Source organism: Rhinatrema bivittatum, chromosome 8 (genome assembly GCF_901001135.1).
Source record: "Rhinatrema bivittatum chromosome 8, aRhiBiv1.1, whole genome shotgun sequence".
NCBI classification, from domain to species: Eukaryota; Metazoa; Chordata; class Amphibia; order Gymnophiona; family Rhinatrematidae; genus Rhinatrema; species Rhinatrema bivittatum.
This window is the reverse complement of record NC_042622.1, coordinates 224,975,339-224,999,883: the sequence shown is the minus strand read 5'-3', so window position 1 is coordinate 224,999,883 and position 24,545 is coordinate 224,975,339. Positions and strand designations below refer to the sequence as shown.

The 24,545-nt window shown below is 46.1% G+C and overlaps 1 protein-coding gene across 1 annotated transcript in view; it reads left to right on the top strand.

Moving 5' to 3' along the window:
• The window catches only part of LOC115098229 (colorectal mutant cancer protein-like), a 46,521-nt gene that overhangs the window by 4,101 nt on the left and 17,875 nt on the right, over positions 1–24,545 (top strand). The window contains exon 2 of the mRNA XM_029614686.1: positions 20,764–20,904. Coding sequence (XP_029470546.1) covers positions 20,846–20,904 — 59 coding nt within the window. The 5' untranslated portion in view covers positions 20,764–20,845. The remainder of the gene's footprint in view (positions 1–20,763; positions 20,905–24,545) is intronic.

Sequence of the window (24,545 nt, the reverse complement as noted above, 5' to 3'; positions counted from 1 at the left end):
AAAGATCTTCTCAATACTTCATCTCTGTCCATAGTATGTTGAAAAGACAGAAAAACAGTTGCACGCTCCTCTATCTTAGCCTCGAAAGATTTTTCTATAAAATCAGTCAAATTATCAGGAGAATTGCTTTTATCTTTCTCTTTCAATTTTTGTTCCAAAAGCGCTCTATCTTCAACTTTCTTTCCTGGGGTGTAATAATACCTCGTCACTGAGGGTAGATTTTCTTCTGGGTATGCCAAAATGTTCATAAACTCTTAATCAATTCTTTTAGAGGCATCCATTTTGTTTTCGGGAAGTTAAGAATTCTTAAGTTATCTCTTCGCATTTGGTTTTCCAAAAAATCCAATTTTCCATTTACATATGAATCTGACTTTATAAGATTCACCTGTACCTCTTTTATGTTGTTAATATCTTTATCCAAATCTTCAATTTTAGTTTCCATTATCTGAACTCTTTTTTCAAGACCATTAGATTTCTCTAAACTCGATTTCACAGTATTTGTTAAATCAACTATTGCTTTGTTCATAACAGTTAAAGCTTTCCATATTTCTTCAGATGTTACCTTATCCGGAGCAGTCAATGGATGTTTTAATACTACGCAGATCCCTTCTTCTTCTCCTCTCTTGTTAAGGCCTTCCTCATCTCGTTCCACTTGTTCCACTCCTGACTCAGATCCCCTGGAGCCTGTACCTCTTAGGCTCACCGAAGCCGGCATCAAATCTATGCCGCTTCTCTGGGGTTCTTCCGATGTTAAAGTGAGCAGGTTTGGCGCGGTTTCTTGCAGTTGACCCAAATCCCCGAATATCGGGGGTTTGCAGGAGAGAGAGGGAGTTGTAGGCAGGCCGGGACTAAGAGAAATCTCTTCAGCCAGGGCTTGTGGCATCCGCTCTATACCATCAAAGCCAGCGGCTGCCCTCACCGGCTCAAGCTGCAAACCTTGAAACGTTTTGTCGATCCGCGTTTGGCGAAGAAGAAATGGTTCAGGAGTCGAGGCCAAAACCTCCCTTACCCTTGCTTTATGTTTAGTATGAGGCATGTCTGAAGAATTATTCTCAAAGAAATAATAGCAAGGTAAGAAAGTCAGAAAAACGCGGAGCTAACTCGTTTCAGTGTTCACCCTGTGGCGGCCATCTTGGATCTGTGTAAATGCATTTTACCCATGTAAGTGGACTTTTGAGAATTGCTACAGTATATTCCATTGAATTGTCCATAGGATATTCATGTGTAAGTGTACTTTATGCACATAAAAGGCTTTTGAAAAAATTGTTATGGTAGTATGTTACATTTATATGTGTAACTCCTCTTAAAATTACTTCCATACTTTTTAAAATCCCAAAGTATGCATGTAAGTGCAAACACCTCTCCAACTCCACCCCCAGGAACACCTCTGCTTACTGCAGATAAACATACGTGCAAACAGGAAATATGTGCATAAGGTTACCCATGCATCAAATGGGAAATTTTTAAAAGCCCATTTCTGCAGGGAAAACACTGTTTAACCCATGGAAATGCTTTTGAAACTTACCTTCAAAGAGAGCAATTTTCAGATAGTCCATGCAGTAGCATATCAGGTGTTGCATAATCTTTGCCACTCCCATTGTAGCAGCAGCCAGAAATCTGATAGAAGCATGTAACACACCATTTTAATCAGCATTCAAAACGGAATAAAACAACATATAATTAATTGTTGGTGTCCCCACTGTTAGTTTGCAGAACAGCTTTATGTTCAAATAGTTTATTAAGTGCTGTATAGGAGAACCATAGAAACATAGTTGGCAGCAGTACATAAAAACGTTACAATACCAATGGCAACTCAAACCAATTTCCAACATGCGTCCTTATTTTCAAGATGACTCAATGCTTCCCTGTACCCCTAAGTCAGCTTCCCCAACCCCCCGCCCACTCCCTCCCCTGAAAACCCTCTCCCTCCCCCCTTCTCTGAAGTTCCGAACTCCATAAGTCCAATGCCTTCGCAACATGTGTAGCAGTTCAGATTCCAGACAGACGTACCAAGATCCATTTCCTTAATCATTGAGTACCAAGCTGTGAGCTCTGTGGGGTAGCGACTGCAGGTAATGGTCCCAAATCTGTAAAAAAGTACGACATTGTTTGGGTGAAGTGCGGGAAGTCAAGTGCTCCATGTGCATTAATCGATGAAAGAGGCTGCGCCAAATCCAGAACGAGGGCTGATCTATCTTCCGCCAATATAGAAGGATAACTTTTTTCCCTACTAGTCCGGCCTTTTTAAGAAGATTTCGCTGGACCGCATCCTTCACCAAAAATCGGGTAACACAATGAAACAGCCATAATTAAGGTGAAAATGGGAGGCTAAGTCCAATCAGTTTTCCCATATAACCCATAATTAAATGCCAAAAGGATTGGATAGATGGGCAAGCCCAAACGACATGTGACATATTTCCCACAGACATCTGGCAGCACAAACACTGGTCTGTAAACCAGCATGGAAAGCAATTTGGGGAGAGACATAGGCCCTTCGTAGGAATTTTAACTGCATTTCTCTATAGTACATATTCCCGGTAACAGGATGTACACTTTGTATACTGGATGAGAACACTGAAGGAGTCATCAGGAAGACCCCCTTCTCGTCCTCCAGCGCTTTGCGGACACCTTATAAGTCTCCAAAGGAGACTAGCGTTTTATCCGCTTGTAATAACCGAGAGGGTAGGACTCCGGGAATGATCCATTGCAGTAACTCATTTAAGTAGTAAATGCTACCCAATGCTGCAGGGACAGTCTTCTAGACATGATATAGTGACGAATTTGCATATATCCAAACATATGTAATGGGGATAGCCCATACAGCTCCTGCATGGATTCAAAGGTGAGAATGGAGCCCGTATTGTCCAACACATGGCCCTAAATATATAATGCCTTTGTCCCTCCATATCCGAAAACATGTCGATGTGGAACCAGGAGAAAATCTGATTCCTTGGATAGAGGAGAGTAAAGGCAAACTCTAGGGGTACCCAAGATTTAGTGAGAAAAAGCCAGGTTTTTTTCTGAGGGGTAAAATGAGCGGATGTTTGGCTGAGTAGTAGAAAGTCCTGCATCAAGTTCATAAGAACATAATCCATTTGCTAGTGGAGATATCAGAGTGTGTTCTGCAATCATATTAACAGAGGAAGATTTCCTCAAAGCCAGCCCCGATAAACGAAGGTTAGCTGCTATAGTATAACGTTGAAGGTCGGGTATCCCCATTCCACCCTTAACCAGGGAAGTTGCAACCATCTCAATGGTATTTGGCTTTCTTATCTTCCAAATAAATTTCCGTAGCAGACGTTCCAACCGTGAGATATCACAAGGCTTTAACCAAAAAGGAAAGTTCTGAACACATAAAGGCCATTTCGGCAATAGAACCATTTTAAACAAGTTGACCCTCCCCGCGATCGATAGGGCAAATCTCGCCAGGTCTGTAATTTATCTTGAGTAATTTGCATTAACGGAGATATATTACACGTATATAGGTCCTGGAGTTCAGTAGTCAAATTAATACCCAAGTATCGAAAGGAAACCAGAGCCCATTTTAAAGGAAAGGTCTCCCCAATGATCTCGAAGGGTCGCCAGGCAGGCCAGTGCTTCAGATTTATCCCAGTTAATTCTCATACCCGAAAACGTTTCATATTCGTATAAAAGATCTAGGAGGGCAGATAAGGACCGATGTGGAGCGGTAAGGAATAACAAAATATCGTCGGCAAAAGCCGCGTACTTAATAGTTTCTCTTGTCCTTCCACATTGGAACTGAATACCCCTTATGACCGGATTGGCTTGAATAGCAAGCAAAAACAGTTCGAGAGTCAAAAGGAAGAGCATTGACGAAAGCGGGCAGCCTTGCCTGGTTCCCCATTCAACCAAGAAAGAATCAGTGAGCCCCCCGTTCATCCGTATGCGAGCACCTGGGCAACTATATAAAAGTTCTATAGCGCGATAAAATGAACCCCCAAAGCCCATTAATTGCAACACATGAAACATATAACCCACTCAACCCTGTCAAATGCCTTCTCTGCATCCAGGCTAACCACCAAATAGGGATCCTGTATTCTATTACAAAGGGCCAATTGCTATTGCTACTTGGTGAATATTTCATACCACATGGCGTTGTTTAACAAATCCCACCTGACCAGGCTGGATCAGAGAAGGCAAGAATATGCCCAAATGAATCAGCCAAAACTTAGCGAGGATTTTGTGGTCTACATTTAACAGCGAGATAGGCCTATAGGATGATGGCAACAAGGGGCGCCTTCTAGGCTTATGCAGTATTGTCACATAGGCCTGATTCTCACCCTCTGAAAATCCACCCCTGTCAATTAACAAATTAAATACTTTAAGAAGTAGCTTGGTGATGGGGCTTGCAAGACATTGAAAGAATTCAGCACTATACCCATCAGGCCCCGGTGCTTTCAATTTACGTAAATTATGAATGATTTGGTCCACCTCCTCCACCGTTATGGGTTCATTTAGATAATGACTGAATTCTAATGTTAACGAAGGAAGTCGGATTCGGTCAGCAAAGGCTTCCCATTTATCCACATCCCAACCCTCGGATTGATAGAGAGTGGAGTAATAAATGTGGAAGGTTCTCTTAATTTTCTCCGTGTCAGTAACTATACGGTTCTGAGGTGACTTAACCGCATGTATATAACGGGACCCTCTGGAGGATTTAATTAAATTGGCCATCATTCTGCCAGATTTCTGTCCAAATTGAAATAATTTATGCTGATAATAAAGAAGGCTCTTCTTAGCACGTTGATGTGTAAGTGAGTTAATGGCTGTTTGCAGAGACAAAAATTTCTCTCAATGTATGGTGGAATTGCTAAGGATTAAATCCTGTTTAGCCCTCTGAAGTTGAACACTCAGGGTCAATAGTTTATCTAAAGATTTCTTACGATACGCCACATAGGAAATAATATCTCCTCTGAGTACTGCCTTAGCAGTATTCCAGAATAAAATGGGATCATCTTTGTGTTGTATGTTCAAGGCCTCAAAGTCCTTCCATTTATCCCTCAAGTAGTTCTGAAACATGGTGTCGTCGCTAAGTAATAAGGGTATCGCCATTGAAATTCAGCTTGTTTTAACCAGGGGATTGGTTAGTTCCAACTTGATGGGGACATGGTCAGAAATGACAATATCCCCTATCTGTGCATCCACTATCCTAAAGAAACTGTTGGAACTTAGTAAAAAAATAGTCCAATCTGGATTGTGTAGCGTGAGCCCTAGAGAGATGTGTGAAATCCCGCTCAAGAGGGTGCAATGTGCGCCATACATCAACTAAATGCAGTGTTTTCTCTAAGAAGGGAAGCCCTTTACTTGGTACCCCCCCTGTCCTTGGCTGAGGAAGATCTGTTCCAAGCTGGATCTTTAACAGCATTGAAATCACCCCCCACAAGTAATGTATTATCTATATAAGGAGAAGTAAAGCATGTAGTTCTTGGAAGAATGAAGGATTGTACACATTTGGGGCATAAATATTACACAAGATGAGAGGTACCCGGTGAAATTAATTCTCCAAAATCAAAAATCTACCTCTCGGGTCTTTTATTTCTTTCAAAATTTGAATAGGAAAGAACTCTGATCAATATAGCTACCCCAGCAGACCTAGTACTAGCAGAGGAAAAATGTACAGAGCCCACCCATCTTTGACTCAGTTTACCATGTTCAATTCCATCAGATGAGTCTCCTGCAGAAATGTGATATCTGCTGACTTTTTGCCAAGAACCTGCAATATCTTAGATCTTTTAAATGGGAAGAAATTGATTCCCCCCACATTCCATGAAAAAAATGTTAGTATTGCAATTACTCATGATCAAGATCTGATGATATGTAACAAGACAGTATAAAGAATTCTGTGATGAGGAGTGGGCCTCCCAGCTGAGCCCCCCCCCCCCTCTTGTTCACTATAAGATGTTGTCTGAGCAAACCAGTGTAGTAAGTTACTAGTGGAGCTTATGGAGCCGTCCCTTGCTCTTTTCTTTTCCCCCTTTTTTGAACTCCCTCCCCCCTTCCCCCCCCCAACAATCTCACCCCCCCCCCATTCTCATTCATTTTACCCCCCCTTCCCGCTGTCCTAATGATAGCAGGCGAGATCACTTCAATACAGTGCCCAGCCCTCGCACCCCCCACCCCACCTTAATATTGTGACATTAGCAGTTTGAAAGTTATATTGGCAATAGCACCGAAATCTCCCGATGTCTGTCTGAGCCTTATGGAGGCCATCTTGATTATCCGAGACACATGTTTCAAGCTCCGAAAAGCGGCGTTCAAATGTTGCCATGCCGGAATTTATTTTCCTGCAGCTGGGCTGAAATTTTCTGGAGTTCTGGGAGAGATCACGGCTAAAACCGCCGCAGTCAGATCGGTCAGGGAGCTTTGGGCAGCGGTGTTTAAATCTGCCATGCTGCCCGCTTCTTCCGGCGTCATGTCGGGCGTTCGGGCCTTGTCGCGCTCCGGTCCTTATCTTTGTCTTTCTTTCCTGCCCTGGCCGCCAACAGGGGTCAAGCGGGCCACCAATAGAGAACAGTAAATTTCTCGATCGACACCGCTGAAGAGAGGGAGGTCCCGGTGATCAGATGTGGTGGGATAGCGAGGGCTTGGGCTCAGCGACAGGAGATCACATCCTCTCCTGTCAGTGTATCACGTGATCTCCTCCTGATTAATTAAAGTATATGTTTAATTTTAAAATTCCCATTGGAATTTTGCTGCAAAGAGAGGATGGTAGCTCTTGGGGGAGCCGCTGAGAAGGTCTCACAACGGTGGCAGCGCTTCTGGACTGCAGGGAATACCTCACCAGGTTTAAAGTTGTAGATATTTGTTCTTTTTGTTTCCTTTTAAGATTGGATAGTTAATATTGAAAGTCCCCTTTAAAATAGCGGCTCTCACTCAAGGCAGACTGTGGCGAGGTTCCGACAATCTTTTTTTTTCCGCCCCGTTCCTGTACCCCTGCTATGTTTTGCGCTGCTAAAATGGCTGCCAGGGAGAAGGCTGTGCCTGGGCGGAAATCTCTCTCAGCTCACCTGATGCTCCGCAAGTCACGCTGCCGCTTTTTGTTAAATTTTGAATCACCCACTTCTGCACAACCTGATAGTGCGGCAGAAATTGTTTGGAGAAAATAGGAATCTCAACAATGTTCTAATTTTTGCCTTTAAAGTTTGTGCTGGTTAAAGTTTTTCTCGCGGTTAGAATGTCGGCCCGGAAGCAGGCAGTGCAGGAACTTCGAGCGCTGGCAGCTTGCTCGTCCCATGGTAATCGGCTTTCTTGGGTTTTATTTAATTTTGTGCTGTATGTATTTATTCAAAACTCCTTTCCAGGCTAGCCTATGTCGGGAGGCTAGCTGTTATTTTCCCGTGGCGAGAATGGAGGCTGGAGCGAGAACAGGACCGGACCTGCACTTACTTGCAGTACTCTCATCCTGCAGCGAGCAGCACACTTTGTCGGTTTTAATTTTGTCTGCGATTTGTGCCCGAGCCGGTGTTATGCTTGAAATCAGGTTTATTGAAGTTTTTCGAGGCAAATTTGTTGTTCGGGTAGGAGGTAGGGCTGGAGCCTCAAACATGATCAGCCATCTCTTCTCGCGGCGAACAGCGCCCCCTCTGCCAAAACAGCTTTAAAACAAGTGGGGTATGAACACAACAAATTTTTAAATAAATAGGTATCATTTTCCAAATTTAATAAAACCAATTCCAAATTTTGATGCAAAGTTTCAGTGGAATAACATCCCTGACCACTTTCCGTCAACATTAAACTCTCCATCTCATCCTTAATAATGGCACTAATGTTTTCGGCAGCATTCAAGTCTGGAGAGTTCCATGGCCAAACGTCATTACCCCCCAAAAATCAATACAATTTTCTTTAAGCAGCTGTTGTGTGGTGTTGGCTCGCATGCATGGTGCCTTATCATGGACAAAAATAGCTTTGCCTACTACCCAAAATGTTCTAGATCACTCAAAAATGGGATAACATTTTTGTCTAAAATCGTATTCCGAAATAGGTGCCATTCCAAGATTCCCCATGTTCTTTGATTACCCACATTTTCTTCGCTGTGAACATGATAAAAAGACCAATGTAAGCAGGGTTTCTGACAATTTGGGGATAATGCTCCTCGTCACTAATTTCATTCAAACATTTTGACCAAACTTGATCATTTTTAAAATTTGTTTTTTTGAACTGACCAAATGAAAATTTGTCAGAAGGTGCTAAATGAAGGAAATCCACTTCATCCCAATTTCATAACCATAGCCTGTCTTGGATATGGGTTCCATTTTTCAGTGGTTTTGAAATATCATGAAATGCCTGGATATCAGCCCTGACTCAATAACGATAAACTGTTCCTCTATCAACATTTTTCCTCCTCTCATCCAAAATTGTTCGTGCCACCTGGTAACAGTTTTTTTTTCTGCTTGTTGCTGGAATATTCAATAAATTTTTGGTTTTCTTGAAACAATTTTAGCGGTTGATCATTACCAAATTCCATAAAACATTCATCGGCAGTCTTGCCCCATGTCCTCTGAACCTGGTTTTCGCTTTAACCTAATTTTCGGCAATCCACTTTTTCGTAATAAAGGTAGCTCCAACATCACATGTCTCACGAAATGCAATACAAGTGATACACGTGATATGGTGAATCTGACGCTGTTTTTGCTATCGTACATTCCAGCCATATATAATAAATTTAAGTAATGTGTAAGGCACTGTTAAATTGCAAATTGAAGAGGAGGAAATTATGTCATTGAGACTGTTGGTTGCCTAGTTTGGGTGCTCCTTCACACAACAGGCAAACTGAGCTGATATCTCAGGCATCATCAACTTTATGCTCCCTCTACCTCTCAAATATATTATTACATGAGGAAATGGCGAATCGTTTTCAATGATTTGTGCCATTTACAAGTATCAATAGCCATGATACAAGAAACACATTTAAAGACCCGATTTGATCATCTGATGCGATCTATTGCCTTTCCCTCACAATATTGGGCAGCATGTTCAAAAACCGCTAAATATACGAGTGTGGGTATTCTTATTCATAAAGACTTTCTATATGAATTTCAGAGCTGTTATGAAGATCCTGAGGGCAGATTTCTCATTTTGGTAATTAAGGTGGAGAAGGAGTTTTATACTTTAGTTTCAGTTTATGCTCCTAACTCTCAGCAAGGCCCCTTTTTCCAATCTTTAGGTGCTATGCTGAGGCAAAAAGCAATAGGATCCTTAATTACTGGGGGAGATTTTAATGTTACTTTAAACCCAGCTTTAGATAACTCTTCAGGCCATTCTATTGACTCACAGGGTGGTCAATAGTCTAAAAGAGCTTCTATCTCAAGCTAACTTGATAGATGTCTGGCCTTCACGTTTCCCAAGATCCAGGAATTATTCTTATTATTCTTGTCCCCATAAATCCTACTCTAGGATAGTCCTATTGCTAGTAGATAAAAGTTTAATTAATAGACATTGAACCCATAACATGGTCTGACCATGCCCCTACATGGATTCTAATGCATTTTCATAACTATGACAAAGAGCAGTTATATTGGGAAGTTAAATGATAGTCTGCTTACAGATGAAGATTTTCTCGGACAAATCCAGGACAATATCCAGTCCTATCTTGCAACTAATGAAACTCCAGACACGAGTGCCTGAAGGTTGTATTGAGAAGCCATTTCACAGCTAGAGCACCTTATCTGAAAACGCAGAATGAATATTTTATTTATTTATTTATTTATTTATATGAGCAGCAAGGGCTGCTCATATAAATAAATTAATAGCAGTGGCTATTCCCTAAGTAAAATTGATTAATAGCCATTAATGGACTTCTCCTCCAAGAACTTATCCAAACCTTTTTTGAACCCAGCTACACTAACTGCACTAAACACATCTTCTGGCAACAAATTCCAGAGCTTTATTGTGTGTTGAGTGAAAAAGAATTTTCTCCGATTAGTCTTAAATGTGCTGCTTGCTAACTTCATGGAATGCCCCCTAGTCCTTCTGTTATTCGAAAGTGAAAATAACCGAGTCACATCTACTTGTTCAAGACCTCTCATGGTCTTAAAGACCTCTATCATATCCCCCCTCAGCCGTCTCTTCTCCAAGCTGAACAGCCCTAACCTCTTCAGCCTTTCCTCATAGGGAAGCTGTTCCATCACCTTTATCATTTTGGTTGCCCTTCTTTGTACCTTCTCCATCGCAACTATATCTTTTTTGAGATGCGGCGACCAGAATTGTACACAGTATTCAAGGTGTGGTCTCACCATGGAGCGACATAGAGGCATTATGACATTTTCCGTTCTATTAACCATTCCCTTCTTAATAATTCATAACATTCTATTTGCTTTTTTGACTGCTGCAGCACACTGAGCCGACGATTTTAAAGTATTATCCACTATGATGCCTAGATCTTTTTCCTGGGTGGTAGCTCCTAATATGGAACCTAACATCGTGTAACTACAGCAAGGGTTATTTTTCCCTATATGCAACACCTTGCACTTGTCCACATTAAATTTCATCTGCCATTTGGCTGCCCAATCTTCAAGTCTTGCAAGGTCCTCCTGTAATGTATCACAGTCTACTTGTGATTTAACTACTCTGAATAATTTTGTATCATCCGCAAATTTGATAACTTCACTCGTCGTATTCCTTTCCAGATCATTTATATATATATTGAAAAGCACCGGTCCAAGTACAGATCCCTGAGGCACTCCACTGTTTACCCTTTTCCACTGAGAAAATTGACCATTTAATCCTACTCTCTGTTTCCTGTCTTTTAACCAGCTTGTAATCCACGAAAGGACATCACCTCCTATCCCATGACTTTTTAGTTTTCGTAGAAGCCTCTCATTAGGGACTTTGTCAAACGCCTTCTGAAAATCCAAATACACTACATCTACCGGTTAACCTTTATCCACATGTTTATTAACCCCTTCAAAAAAATGAAGCAGATTTGTTAGGCAAGACTTCCCTTGGGTAAATCCATATTGACTATGTTCCATTAAATCATGTCTTTCTATATGCTCTACGATTTTGATCTTGAGAATAGTTTCCACTATTTTTCCCGGCACTGAAGTCAGGCTCACTGGTCTATAGTTACCCGGATCGCCCCTGGAGCCTTTTTTAAATATTGGGGTTACATTGGCCACCCTCCAGTCTTCAGGTACAATGGATGATTTTAATGATAGGTTACAAATTTTAACTAATAGATCAGAAATTTCATTTTTTAGTTCCTTCAGAACCCTAGGATGCATACCATCCAGTCCAGGTGATTTGCTACTCTTTAGTTTGTCAATCTGGCCTACTACATCTTCCAGGTTCACAGTGATTTCGTTCAGTTCGTCTGACTCATCACCCCTGAAAACCATCTCTGGAACTGGTATCTCTCCAACATCCTCATTAGTAAACACGGAGGCAAAGAATTCATTTAGTCTTTCTGCAATGGCCTTATCTTCCCTAAGAGCCCCTTTAACCCCTCTGTCATCTAATGGTCCAACTGACTCACAGGTTTCTTGCTTTGGATATATTTTAAAAAGTTTTTATTATGAGTTTTTGCCTCTATGGCCAATTTCATTTCAAATTCTCTCTTCGCCTGTCTTATCAATGTTTTACACTTAGCTTGACAATGCTTATGTTTTATCCTATTTTCTTCAGATGGATCCTTCTTCCAATTTTTGAAGGATGTTTTTTTGGTTAAAATAGCCTCTTTCACCTCACCTTTTAACCATGACGGTAATTGTTTTGCCTTCCTTCCACCTTTCTTAATGCGCGGAATACATATGGACTGCGCCTCTAGGATTGTATTTTTAAACAATGTCCATGCCTATTGAACACTTTTAACCTTTGCAACTGCACCTTTCAGTTTTTTTCTAACTATTTTCCTCATTTTATCAAAGTTTCCCTTTTTAAAATTTAGTGTTAGAGCTGCAGATTTACTTATTGTCCCCCTTCCAGTTATTAGTTTAAATTTGATCATGTTATGATCACTGTTGCCAAGTGGCCCCACCACCGTTACTTCTCTCACCAAATCTTGCGTTCCACTAAGAATTAAATCTAAAATAGCTCCCTCTCTTGTTGGTTCCTGAACCAATTGCTCCATGAAACAATCATTTATTACATCCAGGAACTTTATGTCTCTAGCAAGTCCTGATGTTACATTTACCCAGAGGAGACAGAGGCTAGCTGGCGTTATGGAGATGGAGGCCTTGAGCATGGGAAAGCTCAAAGGCCTTCGCAATCTGTTAGGAAGTGGTAGGAGAGCGGTTCCACTTACCAGTGGGATGTGTGTTCTTGGACCATGGCTCGACCCCAGAGGAACTCCGAAGAGGTGCCGTGGCAGGCGAGGCATGCCCGAGCATGGGCTGGACAGGAGCAAGGCTGGACTGAAGACAGATGACTGAAGATACTGACCCTCCCCCGGACCTGCACGCTTCAGGAAGACCATCAACGCAATGGTGGTCTTATGAACAGTCCTCCGACCATTCCAAGCCCTTTCAGACCTGCCGCTGGGTAACGGCAAGAGGCGGCAGGCCGGATGGAGGCCAGGGCAACGAAGACCAGAACATGGAGATTCAGATGAAGACTCAGGAACGAGATACTTGGATGTACAGACGAGACACAGGAACAAGGTACGTGGATGCACAAGGTATTCAGAAGACTCAAGCTAGGTTCAAGGTATTCAGGAGAGTCAAGCAAAGTTCTGGGTTGAGATTGCAATGCAGCGTGCCCTACACAGTCCACCCGTGGGACTGGTTGCGGACCATGCTGGACTGGAAGTAGACTCTAGGAGAGATAATGGAAGCTGATACTGGAACATGGCGAAGATACTGAAAAGGCCTGCACCGAGGTGCGCCCTACACAGCCGCCTGTGGCTGGTCACGGACCATGCTGCAACGGAGCAGGTTCAAACAGACTCTTAGTCATGAACTGTGCAGGCACAAGGTATCCGAGGGCGAGCAAAGTTCAAGACACAGGACCAAGATACGACTTGGCTTCAAGCAAGGGATTCAGGACCAAGACATAGCTTAGCTTCAAGGAAGGGATTCGGGACCAAGACACGGCTTGGCTTCAAACAAGGGATTCTCTCCGGAGGCTTGAGCTGCAGTAGTGAAGAAGGCATTGTACCATGAAACGCCCTACTCAACCCACCCGTGGGACTGGGTCGCGGACCACGACATGGCACGCCAGGAAAGGTGGTGATGAGGAACCAGGGGTTCAGGACATCGGGACTGGATCACAGACATCAGGAACAGAAGACGGACATCAGGACTGGATCATGAACATCAGAAGCGGAAGACGGACATCTGGACTGGAACAAGGACATCAGGAATGGATTACGGACTTCAAGACGAGACATGGAGCTCCAACAGGAAACAAGGAACACAGGACCTTGAAGAAGAGCTGGAACAGAGAAGACTCATGGAGCGAAGGACAGGAACATCCAGGAGCCACTAATTCCTTGCAAAGGCAATGCTGGAATGAACGCTAGGCCCTTTTGTAGGGCTGAAGAGGACAACGCCCAGGGAGGAGCTAGCAGGAGGCCACACCTAGCTGGCCCTAGAAGAGCAGGAAAGAGGCGCTCACCCATGCCTTAGGAAGCTGGAGGAGAAGAGCAGGAAGCTGGTGACATCCTCAGCCATGTGGAAGGCCCGAGGAAGCAAGGCAGGCAGCGGGATAGCCCTGCCATGAAGGTGGAGAGATGGCAGGCTGCAGGAAGAGCAGGAAGCTGCAGGCACCGGCAGGAACGGCTTCCCTGATGGGCAAGTACTCGGGCTTCCCTGCCGGCTTCCCTGCCGGCTGAAGACCCTGGCACCAGCAAGGACGGTTTCCTTGCCTGCGAGGACCCCAGGAAGGAAGCAGGAGTGGCTCCAGCCGCATCGGAGCGCACCGGAGCAGCAGCGGCGGTCCCGGCCACGAGGGAAGGTGCCCTGCACTCGGCCCTGCCGTGCAGGGCAAGAGAACGTGGCTCCCGTGCCGCGCTAGAGGGAACAGCATCAGCGGCCCGACTGGCCGAGAGAGGTAGGGGACCTGTCTGCGAGTTCACAACAGCTGGAGCTTTGCCAATAACAGTCTGGGATTTCCACAGGTTGAGCCCTTGGGTACCTGGACCGCCTGGACTTAGGTGGGCCTCAGATGGTCTCCCGGAGAGGTAGTGGAAGGGTGTGCCCACCACGAGCAAGAGTGCGTGGCTGATGCAGAGAGAATAGACCAGACCCGAACTGGAAGCTCCAGAGACCTCAGGGAGGTACCAGTTCAGGAAGGTTCTCCGGGCAAGGCAGGCAGCGCCTGTGGGTCTAGTCAGATGAAGGCTGCGGGTGGATTCCAAGCAGGTTATTCTGGTAGCCACAGTAGGCCAGAAGAGAGTGTCCCAGTGAAGCGCAAGGGTCAGAGCCAGAGTATCAGTCCAGAAGTGGTCAGCCAAAGCAGGGGTCAAATACCAAGGTTAGTCCAAGCGTAGTCACGGCAAGCTAGAGTCGGTTCCAGGCAGCAGACGAAGAGAATGGTCAGGCAGGCAGAGGTCAGTACCAGAGATCAGTCCGAGCAGGTGCTACCTGAATAAGGATACAGGAACACACGGAAACTCAGGAACAAGGGAATGCTGGAACAAGAAGACGCTGGAACAAGGAGACGCTGAGGAAGGAGACACTTGGAACACAGGATAGGCAAGCTTACTGCACCACAGTGTCGAACCAATTGCCAAGGCGAGGTCCTGGGGGACACGGCCTCGCTTTTATACTAAGATCAGGTGACGTCATCAGGCTGTGCCGCGGAGCTGTTTCCTGCCCTTGGCCCTTTAAAGAGCCGGGCGGTCCGCACGTGCCTAGGGGCGGGGCCGGTGCTGGAGAGGACGCTGTGCCCCGGTGAGGAGCTAGGCCCGATGTGGAGGGCTTAGGAGATGCCGCCGTGGAACACCGCGGATGGGTGGTGCTGGCAGCGGCAGCGGGAGAGGACGGCCCGGGACCCGCTAGTGCAGGAGCAAGGTGAGCAGGCCTGGGCGCAGGCCTAGTATGGACGGGGCACGCAACAGTACCCCTCCCTCTAGGCCTCCCCCTTCTCGGTCAGGGTGATCCTGGTGGAAGGCTCTCAATAGGTCTTTATCTAAGATATGGTGGGATGGTTCGCACAAATTTTCTTCAGCCCCGAACCCTTCCCAGGCAAGGAGGTACTCCCATCTGCCTCGGCATTGATGGACGACGAGGACCTCCCTTTCCTGCTGGATGACATTGGGATCGGCGGTGACTTGGGGTAGAGCTGGTGGACGTCTGGAGGGCCATGAGAGCATGAGGGGCTTAAGGAGTGACTCATGAAACATGCTGAAGATTCCCAAGCTTGGTGGAAGTCGCAGTTGGTAGGTGACTGCCCATATGGGCCGATGAACTTAGGGGCTAGCCTTTGGGAAGGCAGCCGTAGTTGGATGTGTTTGGTACTCAACTAGACCTTTTGCCCAGACAGGAACTGAGGTGCGGTCCGACGATGGGTGTCTGTGATGCGCTTGGCCTGGTCAGCTGCTTGGCAGAGCTGATCCTTTACCTGGTTCCAGAGCTGGCATATGGTTTGTGCTGTAGATTGGGCTGCAGGTGAGGGTACATTGAGTGGAACCGGCAGGGCTAGGCGCAGTTGACGGCCAAAGACTACGGAAAAGGGTGAAACTTCCATGGCAGAGGTGTTATGGGATAGTTCTGCCCATGGCAGTAGGTCGGCCCAGTCATCTTGCTGGTCGTTGACATAGGATCGCAGGAAGGTTTTCAAAGAGCGATTAGTCCTCTCGGCCTGGCCATTGGCTTGCAGATGATAGGCTGATGTTAAACTTAACATAATATTGAACTTTTTACAGAGAGACTTCCAATATTTAGTGGCAAATTGAGGGCCATGATTGGAGACAATTTCTTGTGGTAGACCATGTAAACAAAATACATAGGTTAAGAAGAGTCGAGCTAGCTCTGGAGCCAATGGGAGTCCAGGTAAGGGGACGAAGTGGACCATTTTTGAGAAGCGGTCAATGATGACCAAGATTACCATATTTCCTTTTGAAGGAGACAGATCCTCGATGAAATCTGTGGAGAGACCTGACCGTGGTTGAAGCCCCCATGGGCAGCCAGTTGGGGTTTTTGCTGTGCGCAAACCGGACAGGAGTCCACGTATTCTCGGGAGTCTTTGGTCATACTAGGTCACCAATAGTGCCTTTGGAGCATTTTGAGAGTCTGGGCTCGGCTGGGGTGACCGGCCAGCTTGGAATCGTGAGCACAACGGAGCATGCATTCACGAAGACGGTGGGGGACCACTGTCTTCCCAGCTGGTACCGTGGTGGTGACTGCCATTGATATGGAAGCTGGATCAATGATGTGTCTGGGAGTCTCGGGTGTATCCTCTGGCTCGGAGCGAGAGAGTGCATCTGCACGGAGGTTTTTCGCCTCTGGGCAATAGCGGAGCTCAAAGTTGAAGTGCTCAAAGAACAGGGCCCAGTGGGCTTTTCTTGAGTTAAGTAATTGGGCCTCTTTTAGGTGTTCCAGATTTTAATGATTGGTGAATATTGTGAATTTGTGCTGCAACCCTTCAAGCAAGGGACGCCATTCCTGGAGGGCAAGTTTCACTGCTAGGAGTTCGCGGTTCTCTATGGTATAATTCTGTTCTGTGGAGGAGAATTTATGTGAATAGAAAGAACATGGAACTAGGGTTCCCTTGGTGGAGTTTTGACTCAATACCGCTCCTGCTCCAATGGCGGATGCATCTACTTCGACTATGAAGGGGCAGTTAGGATCCGGGTGACGTAGACACAGGCCGGTATAGAAGGCCTCTTTCAAGGCTTGGAAGGCTGACTGGGCCTTGGGGCTCCAGACTTGAAGATCACATCTCTTCCTTGTCATAGCAGTGAGTGGAGCGGCCAACGTGGAGTAACTGGCAATGAAGTTTCGATAGTAATTTGTGAATCCAAGGAATCTTTGTAGGGCTCGGAGACCCACTGGTTGAGGCCAATCTCGAATACCCTAGAATTTGTCAGGATCCATGGTGAACCCACGGCTGGAGATGATGTAACCTAGGAATGGGAGACTGGATTGCTCAAAAAATGCACTTCTCTAACTTAGCATAGATGATGGTCTCTAAGGCATTGGAGAACTGTTTGAACATGGGAACGATGAGATTTCAGGTCTTTGGAGAAGATTAATATATCATCCAGATACACTACAACGAATGAGTACAAAAGATCCCAGAAAATCTCGTTCATTAGCCACTGGAAGACTGCAGGGGCATTGCAAAGCCTGAAGGGCATTACTACGTACTCGCAGTGACTGTCTCTTGTGTTGAAGGCGGTTTTCCAGATGTCTTCTGGTTGAATCTGTACTAGGTTATATGCCCCCCGTGGATCTAGTTTAGTAAAGATTTGTGCGCCCTGTAGGTGGTCGAACAGTTCACTGATCAGTGGCAGTGGGTACCAGTCCTTACGGGTTACTGCGTTCAAACCTCTGTAGTCTATGGATGGTCTTAGACTGCCATCCTTCTTCTTTACAAAGAAGAACCCGGTACCTGCCGGGGAAGTAGAGGGTCTTATGAATCCTTTGGCCAAATTTTCTTTGATGTATGTTGACATTGCTTGGGTTTCTGGGAGTGAAAGAGGATAGGTTCTGCCCTTGGGAGGCATGATTCCAGGTAGGAGTTCTACCTCCACTCTGGAAGTTAAACTTCCAGAGTGGAGGTAGAATATCGGCATTTTGTTTGGAGAACACATCTTTAAATTCTGAGTATGGAGCAGGTACTCCAGGAAGGGTTGTAGAACTTAAAACTGTCACAGATGGAGACGCTGTAAACAGTCAGTTTGACATCGAGAGCCCCACTGGATGAGTTGCAGGGATTGCCAGTTGAAGTGGGGTTCGTGTAACTGAAGCCAAGAAAGTCCAAGGACTATGGGAGTGTGTTGATCGTTTCAAGATCAGGAGGGAGATCTCCTCATCATGGAGGGTCCCAACTGTGAGGCGAATGACCATGATACGGTGAGTGATCCGATCAGGGAGAGGTTCTCCTTGAATTGAGGTGATACGTAGTGGTTCCAGTGGTTGGACTGGTATCTGAAGGAGCTTGACGATTTCTTCCATAATGAAATTTCCACTTGCCCCAGTGTCCACGAGGGCAGTGGTGGCGAATGAACGTGACTCCCTAAGAAGGGAGATTGGCAGCAACAGTTGAGGGCCAGAAACTGTAGTGCCCAAGCTTGGGACCCCCGCCGGGCTCAGGCCTTGGAGTTTCCCGGACGCACAGGGCAAGTCTGAAGAAGGTGTCCAGAACCGCCGCAGTATAAGCAGAGACCAGATTTTCTGCGTCAGAGACATTCCTCTGGAGTCAGGCGGCCACGGTTGATCTGCATAGGCTCCTCGGGAGGTTGAGGGGCCGCTGGTAAGGCCTTCAACCGAGGACTCGCCGAACGGGGTAGTTGTAGGACAGGAGGTCGAAGGACCTTTACCTCTTGATGCTGTTGTTGAAGTGCGAGCCTTGACGGAGGTGGAGTAGGTGGTGGCTAGCAACCACCTGTCGGCCTGGGTCCTCGAAGGTGCATCGGAAGATGGAGATGAATTGAGGGAGCTGGTGAAGAATTGCGTCGGAACGCTCCCAGAGCGGGGAAGCCCATGCCAGGGCCTTCCCTTCAAGATGCGAAAGGATGAACGTAATCTTATTTGCTTCATCGGGAAAAAGCAAGGGTTGCAGTGAGAACTGCATATAACATTGCTTTATGAAGCCTCGACAGAGGCGAGGATCCCCATTGAATCAGGGTAGAGCTGGGAGGGCCAGCGGTGCCCGTGAGGGCAAGGTATGGGCAAGTGTGCCTGGGTTGGACATGACAGATTCCTCCATTTGAGAATGCATCTTTTCCACTGAGGAGACCAATGCTTCCAAAATCTGTTGTTGCTTTCGGACATGAGTGGCGAGACCAGGGATGGCCTGCAAGGCAGAAGACTCCGCCGAGTCCATGGCCTTGGCAAACTGTTGCGCTGAAGATGGACCCTTGGCCTGGTACAGGATTGGTACGGCCCTCTGGTCGGACCCAGAGAGCACCTGCAACCAGGAGGCGGAGCACACGAGGAGACAGAGGCTAGCTGGAGCTTCGCCAATAACAGTCTGGGGTTTCCGCAGGTTGAGCCCTTGGGTACCTGGACTGCCTGGACTTAGGTGGGCCTCAGATGGTCTCCCGGAGTGGTAGTGGAGGGGTGTGCCCAACACGAGCAAGGGTGCGCAGCTGATGCAGAGAGAATGTACCAGACCCAAACTGGAAGCTCCCGACACCTCAGGGAGGTAACAGTTCAGGAAGGTTCTCCGGGCAAGGCAGGCAGCATTTGCAGGTCTAGTCAGGTGAAGGCCACAGGTGGATTCCAAGCAGGTTGGTCTGGTAGCCACAGTAGGCCAGAAGAGAGTGTCTGAGTGAAGTGCAAAGGTCAGAGCCAGAGTATCAGTCCAGACATGGTCAGCCAAAGCAGGGGTCAAATACCAAGGTCAGTCCGAGCATAGTCAAGGCAAGCGAGGGACGGTTCCAGGCAGCAGATGAAGAGAATGTCAGGCAGGCAGTGGTCAGTTCCAGGCAGCAGACGAAGAGAATAGTCAGGCAGGCAGAGGTCAGGGCCTCACTTTCATACTAAGATCAGGTGATATCATTAGGCTGCGCCGCGGAGCTGGTTCCCGCCCTTGGCCCTTTAAAGGGCCTGGCGGTCCCCGCACGTGCACGCACCTAGGGGCGGGGCCGACACTGGAGAGGACGCCGCGCCCCAGCGTGGAGCTAGGCCTGATGTGGAGGGCCTTAGAGATGCCGCCACGGAACGCCGCGGACGGGCGGTGCTGGCAGTGGCAGCGGGAGAGGACGGCCCGGGACCCGCTAGTGCAGGAGCAAGGTGAGCAGGCCCAGGCGCAGACCTAGCATGGACAGGACACGCAACAGTATCTATGCTCCTGGATATCTCCCTACATTTATTTTTTTTCATTTTGTGAACTGAAACCAGGTTAATACTGGAATATCTTCTTTAGCTGATCTCTGGTCTAGTTTGTTTGTTTGATATTTGAGGGGATGGGGGGTAACAGATGTGTGGGGGTGGATGGTTATAATAATAAACATGATGGATATTAAAGACAGTTTTAGGCTTATGGTTGTTATCATGATCATTGTCATTGTACAAAGGTCATATCGTGATACAAACCAATGATACAAAATAATATTGTTTAAACTTTGTCTTTAATAAAAATTGTCAAATTAAAAAAATATATATTGCAAATTGAATGGCCTACAAAATGGTACAAAAATTATATTAGCAGGATAAGCCAGTGGGCACTGGTGGGGGAGAGAGGCAAAGGTTATGCAATACCCGGTACATACTTTATGCTAATTTCCAAAAACAAACAATGAAAAATTGTGAATCCCAAAAGCATCTGTATATCTTGCACCTGCTCTTTTGTGCAGGCCACAGAGTGGGGTAAAATAGCTCGTGTATTTTGTTGCAATGTCATGTCTTTCCCCTGGGAATGCCTCCTCGCAGTCTAGCTAAAAGTGTGCATGCTATGGAAGCCTAATTGTAATTCTTTGCAGCCTGAGGGAAGGTAATTTTTAGACTAGTCAATTTACCCAGATAAATGGCTTTTAAAATTTGACCTCTACATAGCCTCATTCCACTCCCTCCTTTCCCAGCTATAAATAAAGAAAGATAGTGAATGAGCCAGAAGAGGCTGGTATTCCATGACACTTCCCCACCCTGTACTCCTGAACTCCTGATCCTGCTCCCTTTGCCATTTGCTGTGCTGCAGGTACCTTGATAAGTTGCTGATCCTGAACGATTTACTGGCAGTGACCCTAGAAGAATGCAAAAGTGACTCAGAGAGGCTGAGTATGCATCTGGCGAAGCAAGAATCCAAGAGCACCGCACTGCATCTGGCCCTGAAGTGCAGGTAAGGTTCAGAGGTGTACACTGGCCACACATCTGGAAAGTGGTACAGGGCAGGCCAGGAATGACCTGTTACTGTTACTGACATGAGTGGATAAGATAATCGGCTAATTGTATTCACTTATCTGGAGCTAAATTTTCAGCCAAACATAACTGGCTAAGTTTGCAGCTAAAAAGTTCCTTAAGATTAGCCAGACAAAACTTGTCTGGCTAGATTTAGGACTGCTATTGGGCAACCAGAGCTGTGTGGATAAATTTAGCTGTTAGCATTGAAAATCCACTCTGATCCTCTGGTAGTGCCTACAGAGCCACCTATTTGGTAAAGCAAGTGTTGCTTACCTGTAACAGGTTTTCTCACAGGACAGCAGGATGTTAGTACTTACATATGGGTGACATCACAGGATGGAGCCCTGTACGGAAAACTTTTCTGTCAAAGTTTCTACAAAGCTTTGACTGTCACTGGCACACTGAATACACTGAGCATGCTCAGCCTGCTATTATCTCTGTGAGCCACAGGTATCTCCCTCAGTCTCGTCTTATAGCTAAAAGCGCAAGCAAAACTAAAATAAAAGTAAAAACGTATACAGACCCAACTCTGCGGGGTGGCGGGTGGGTTTCGTGAGGACTAACATTCTGCTGTCCTGTGAGAACACCTGTTACAGGTAAGCAACACTTGCTTTCTCACAGGACAAGCAAGATGGTAGTCCTCACATATGGGTGAGTACCGAGCTCAGAATGCCCGAGAGCGCACCAAATGCACCCAAGTCACGTGAAAGGCGCAATGACGGGGGTGGAATTTGGAACGGAGGGCATCCTGAAACCTGTAACGGGTTGGTGGAAGGATGTTGGGTAGGTAACCCGAAAAGAATAAGAGTAGACGGACTGGCCAAACATGGAGCATGCTGGCTAGTCGTATCTAAGCAATAATGGGTGCGAAGGTATGGAGAGAGTTCCAGGTTGCAGCCTGATAAATATGTACAAGCAGCAGCGGCCGAGGGGAAGCTATTGAGGCTGGAACGGACGCAACAGAGTGTGGTTACACACAGTGTTGTAGTGAAATGGCTGCTTGTTGGTAGGAAAGAGATACAGACCGTCAATTAGGAGGAATAGGTCTGTTTGCCCATTGGAACTCGCAGCTTGACTCTTGCCACAGAAGGAAAGAGTTAGGTGGAATTCCTATGGAATGCAGTGCGATCTAGATAGAATGCAAGTGCACTACTACTGTCCAAGGAGTGGAAAAACCCTTTTGCTTTGGTGAGAGAGAGGTGTTGGGGAAAAATGGGCAGAGTATATTTTGAGTAAGGTGAGATGCAACATCTACCTTAAGAAGGATATGAAGTTGAATACGTAAAACCACTCGGTCACGGAGGAACACAGGGTCGGATGAGTATGTAACAAGGTGTGTAACTCACTTGGCAGAAATGACATTTATGAGGGAAAGAATTTCCCATGTCAAATTGTGAAATGAGAAGAATGGAAAGGCTCGGAGAACGTATGAGACTTATAAGGATAAGATATAGGTTTACCGTTAATCGGGTATCCCCACTCCCAAATGATACATCAATTGGAACAGAGGTGTATCTATGTGGAGGATGTCTGGGGAGCAGAATCCAAGGGAGGAAGAGAAAAAGAGTGGTGTAGAAAGAAGAAAAAGGGTAATACCCTTTTGTATGCGTCATGTGGTAAATCATGCCATTTTGAATGTTAGGATTTATGTGTGGAAGGTTTTGTGACGCTACCAGTACCTGAGAACATCAGTGAGTCTACGATTTGAGACTGACTTGTGAGAAGGCGAATTGGTTACTGGTGTGATAGATTGAGAAGTATGGGAAGCATACTGGTCTCGGCCAGGATGTGGGTCTGAGGAACAGTGAACCCTGTCCCGGTTCAACATTAGAAGAATGCTGGCTATGAGAGGCAGCAGAAGAGACACATTTAAGAGGCCCTTGATGGAAGAAAGGCGTCTATGGGAATGCATTGGAAACATGTGTAGGGAGTAGAATCTGTGCACCGTATGGTTCGATTTGGACACAGAGGGCAAGTTCGGTTGACTTCAGCGTTAGAAGATTTTCCCGCTACACATGTAGTCTGAGACCATTCGAGAGGATGGAAACCTACATGGAGAAGGTCTGCTAGTGCGTTTAGTAAATCTCTTAGATAAGTGGCCCGAGGATGCATGGAGTGAGCAAGGGCCAAGGGTAGAGAAGATTTTTGGTCAAACTCGACAACCCTGAGAAAATGCGAGCATGAGGAGAAGCAGACTAGATTTTGGTTCTAGATCTGCAATATGGATGAGGGACGAAAGCGGTTGAACAGCTTAGACCCACTGATAATGGAATTTCACTGAATCTAACCCATAGCAGTTTTGGATCTATGAGGACAGTGCATAGTGAAAAAACCCTATGGCCCGACAATGAAGAATTGAGGGGCTGAGGTTATGGAATATGCACGCAGGGACATGTAAGAACTTATTAGAATGTCTGCGCGGTTGCTGGACAGGAAGATCATTGTGACTGTGGTGTCCAGAAGTGTTGTATAAGGGATTTATGGCAGTGACAGTAATCCCAGGTAGTAATTTATAATGAGTCATGTAGAAGTTAGAGCTCCTTGCGTGGACTGACTGTCGTTATGCAGCTGTCCATGCAAGGAAAGTGTGAATGATGTTGCACTCCGTAGAGAAAGAGCAGTCACCGATAGTGATTCAATGAAATACCCCAGTTGCCGAAGCTAGAGCTTGGGATTGTAATATTGTTGACTCACATAGAAAGATTAGAGGTAATGTACTTACTGTGATATGGAAGCATGGTGACGAGAGATACCATTTTACCTGTGCCTTCTGAAGAAAGTTGGTATTTCTGAGGTCCAGGATGGGCGGAGAGTAACTACTTTCTGTTGAAAGAAAGAATAGTGAAATTAAAACTCCCCAACCCCCCTCCCTCCTGCGCTTTGTAGCGTCTGGGGAAGTGTACCGGGAACCTTGGTACAAAGTGGGGTGGCCGCTCTGATATCCGGCCAGTTGGGACACCAGGAGGTGTCCAACTGGAGGGGCTGATGTACTCTGGATATCATGTAACCTCCCACTGGAGCGTGAGCAGTAAAGTCTTACCCGCATTTCTGTGTGCTGTACAAGGAGACACCGAGACCTGTCATCAGGCTTCGAGGTGGACTTGCACTTGAGGCAGTATTTGCTGGATCTCGTGTTTAGCAGATCAGTGAATGCACCTGGAACTTTGGTTCTGAATCAGGAACCAGAAGCCAGAGCATTAACCATTACAGAGCCTCGTTGCTCAAAATGGGAGGATGTCATGATGCAATCCCAAAGAAAAGATAGAGAGGTTCTCTTGCTATTGTGGCTGACATAGCTGGCATAGCGATATGTGACACTAATACGGTTCTTGGAAGGTACATGACCTAGAACTTTTTGAACCATGTGGCTCGAATTAGAGAACACATCTCAATGGGAATGCCGCAGAAGTGGGTACTTACCATCCGACGTGGATCGCCGAAGGATGAGCCGGTGAAGCTTGCTGGCTCCATGGATTTCAAGAGACATCGAGGGAGTAGATGCCCGTCTCAACTCTGATGCCTGGTATGGTGGCGCAGGTATAGAGGAGACAGGCTGAGCGTGGCTGGCGCTACCACCGT